The 2,580-nt window shown below is 44.5% G+C and overlaps 1 protein-coding gene across 1 annotated transcript; it reads right to left on the bottom strand.

Moving 5' to 3' along the window:
* Positions 1 to 45: 45 nt before the first annotated feature.
* LOC131886768 (uncharacterized protein DDB_G0290685-like) lies at positions 46 to 1,775 on the bottom strand. Its single transcript, XM_059235168.1, has 2 exons — positions 114 to 1,775; positions 46 to 66 (listed from the first exon to the last, which is right to left on the bottom strand). The coding sequence occupies exons 1-2, from the start codon at positions 1,773 to 1,775 to the stop codon at positions 46 to 48; spliced, it is 1,683 nt and encodes a 560-aa protein (XP_059091151.1).
* Between the last annotated feature and the right edge of the window lie 805 nt (positions 1,776 to 2,580).

Raw genomic sequence — 2,580 nt, forward strand, 5'->3', positions numbered from 1 at the left:
TCAAACATTGTTTGACCATCACTGGATCCATCCACTTGGTTGTCATTATTTCCAAACATACCCGGACTACCATTATTGTCAAACATTGTTTGACCATCATTGGATCCACCCACTTGGTTGTCATTATTTCCAAACATAGTCTCACTGTCATGGTCGTTGCTCCCTCCTTGATTGTTGGAGAATCCATCCTCATTTCCATTGTCCCCAAACATCATTTGTTCATTATCAGGATTATCGCCTTGGTTGTTGTCCCCCACCATGTTCTGATTTTCTCCTTGGTTATTGCTGTCATCTCCAAACATGCCTTGGTTGTCATTGTTCCCAAACATCTCTGGATCTACTTCAGGGTTGTTATTATTGTTTTGTAACATATTGGGATTATCAATGTTGCCAAACATGTCAAGGCCGTTATCAGGGTTGACTCCGTTTGAGCTATCACCGTCACTATTATTGTCGTCAAGCATATCTTGGCCGTTGTTGTTTCCAAGCACAGCTCCTTGCCCTTCCCCATCATTGTTACCATGACTGTTATTGTCCTCGAAAGTGCCTGGATCTCCATCCAAATTGCCCATTTGACCATTTTCACCAGGCATGTTTTGATTTCCGTTATTGTTTCCAAACATATCTGCGTTGTCGTTCATTGCCTGATCATTAATAGAGCTACCATCTTGGTTGCCCATGGAGTCAGTTTCTAGGGACGGATGTTGTTCCACGCTTGGATTTGTCACTGCATTCATGTCCTCAACACCTTCCATGTTCTGAATAGGATCGCTATCTGGTTGGGCGATTTCTCCCAAATCTGGTGGGAAATTAGAACTACTGTCCTCATTGTTAGCATCAAGTATGTCGGATGGTGAGTCAGGATGAAAGCCTGCCAATGGATCCTCGGGATCTACAGCTGGGAGATTGGAACCAATGTCAGTGTTAGCATCTTCATTATCCAAATCTTGCACGACATCTTCATCCTCCTGATTTTGGGCATTCTCTAAAGAGTCCCCATCAGTGTTTGGAGTGCTAGGTAAGGAATTTCCAGAATCAACACCTCCAGTCACCACATTTCCCGAGGCAGTGACTTCAAGTAACATGATCACAACACACCTTCCCTCAAGTTCAGAGAAATTAAGAGTATCACTGATATCCACCGTTGCATTCCCGGACTTTTGAATGGCTCCAATAAACCTCACAAATATTGTGGTGCCGGTCTCTTCCACCAATGACCCACAATCTTCACGACCGTCCACCAAGTAGAGTGCTGGGAGATACCTCACCTCCAAAACTGTTCCGTTTTCATATGAAAACAAGTCGTTGTCCTGTACGTAAACTGAGCAGTCAAGTAGGGTTGCTCCGCCCGCAGTAAGATAGAATATGATCTTGGTGTCCAATCCCGTGAGGTAGGATGTCATGTTATATTCCTTGGTATCGACAACCCTATCTGACAGCGACACAGGACTATCATAGTCTTCGTAATCTTCCACTTGGACAACATAATCTGGAGATATAGTAGTTTCACTTGGCTCCAAGAAATCTCCATCAATGGGAATGAAGAATGCCTCCGTTGTGGTTTCCTCGGATGGAGCTGGGGTGGTAAATGCATCATCTGAAAACACTTGCGCGTCCTCAATCCCTTGGGCCGCGTTGTCCAATGCCTGCATCAGTGCATCAATGGCATCATCACTAATGGTGGACGATAGTTCATCTGTATTGATGGTAGTTAGATTTGACTCTTTGATGGCATCTTCAAATGGGTTGGGATCAGAGAACTGTCTTTTGTCCATCTTTGCTATCCTTAAGCTGGATGATATTGATGGCAGAGAGAGCATGAGAATCACTATTAAAAGTCTGGACGTTGAAGACCTTAAGTAAGGCCTCGGATTGAGGAACTTTTGGAGGATTTTGTGGCACATGTTGAAGAAATTCAGGGAAAGTCTTCCAAGAAAAGACTTTTTGAGATCACAGAATAATGAGCAGTTTGAGCGGCAAGCACTACTGACAATCCCCTTTTGTTTTAGCGGCTAAATAGTCCAGCCGTCCAAAGTTCACTAGGTAGAGGCACAACTGTCATCCATTTTGGGATAAGGTCCCCAGTTCACGGTACATATTCACCACCATGGGCGCTGGCAGATTTTGGAAAAGAATGCTCCTGAAAAAATAAATAAAACAATTCTAACCACTTGCTCAAAAGTCACTTGGGCTCTTCTCGGGAGAATCACGTCATGTTGAGGGATTGAAATGTCGACTATCTCAGACGTGGGTATGAATCACAGAGATCACTCTTCATTTGGCTTTCACTCTAGGTAGCTCCTGAAGCCAAACTAACACTTCACAAGAGTCGAATTTCCTTTCCATGAAGACAACCAGTGGAGATCTGAACCGCGTTTCAGCCAGTCGTGCTCCGTCGATTTCATCCATGAAAGCTCGAGCACATGTGCACCTTCAAATCTGTTCGTTCGTTCGTTCGTTCGTTCGTTCACTCGCTCCCTCTAATGCCGGCATGCAACCCAGTGCATGATGGTCACTCACAAACAGGGCAACCCGACCAAAAACTATACGATTTTCCCGCTACCAAGTTCAAGTGGCTGC

Source organism: Tigriopus californicus, chromosome 9 (genome assembly GCF_007210705.1).
Source record: "Tigriopus californicus strain San Diego chromosome 9, Tcal_SD_v2.1, whole genome shotgun sequence".
NCBI lineage: Eukaryota > Metazoa > Arthropoda > Copepoda > Harpacticoida > Harpacticidae > Tigriopus > Tigriopus californicus.

Coding starts and splice junctions, on each gene's coding strand:
- LOC131886768 (XM_059235168.1), bottom strand. CDS start 1,775: ATGGACAAAAGACAGTTCTCTGATCCCAACCCATTTGAAGATGCCATC. Junction 67..113: donor TTGGAAATAATGACAACCAA/GTGGGTGGATCC, acceptor CAATAATGGTAG/TCCGGGTATGTTTGGAAATA.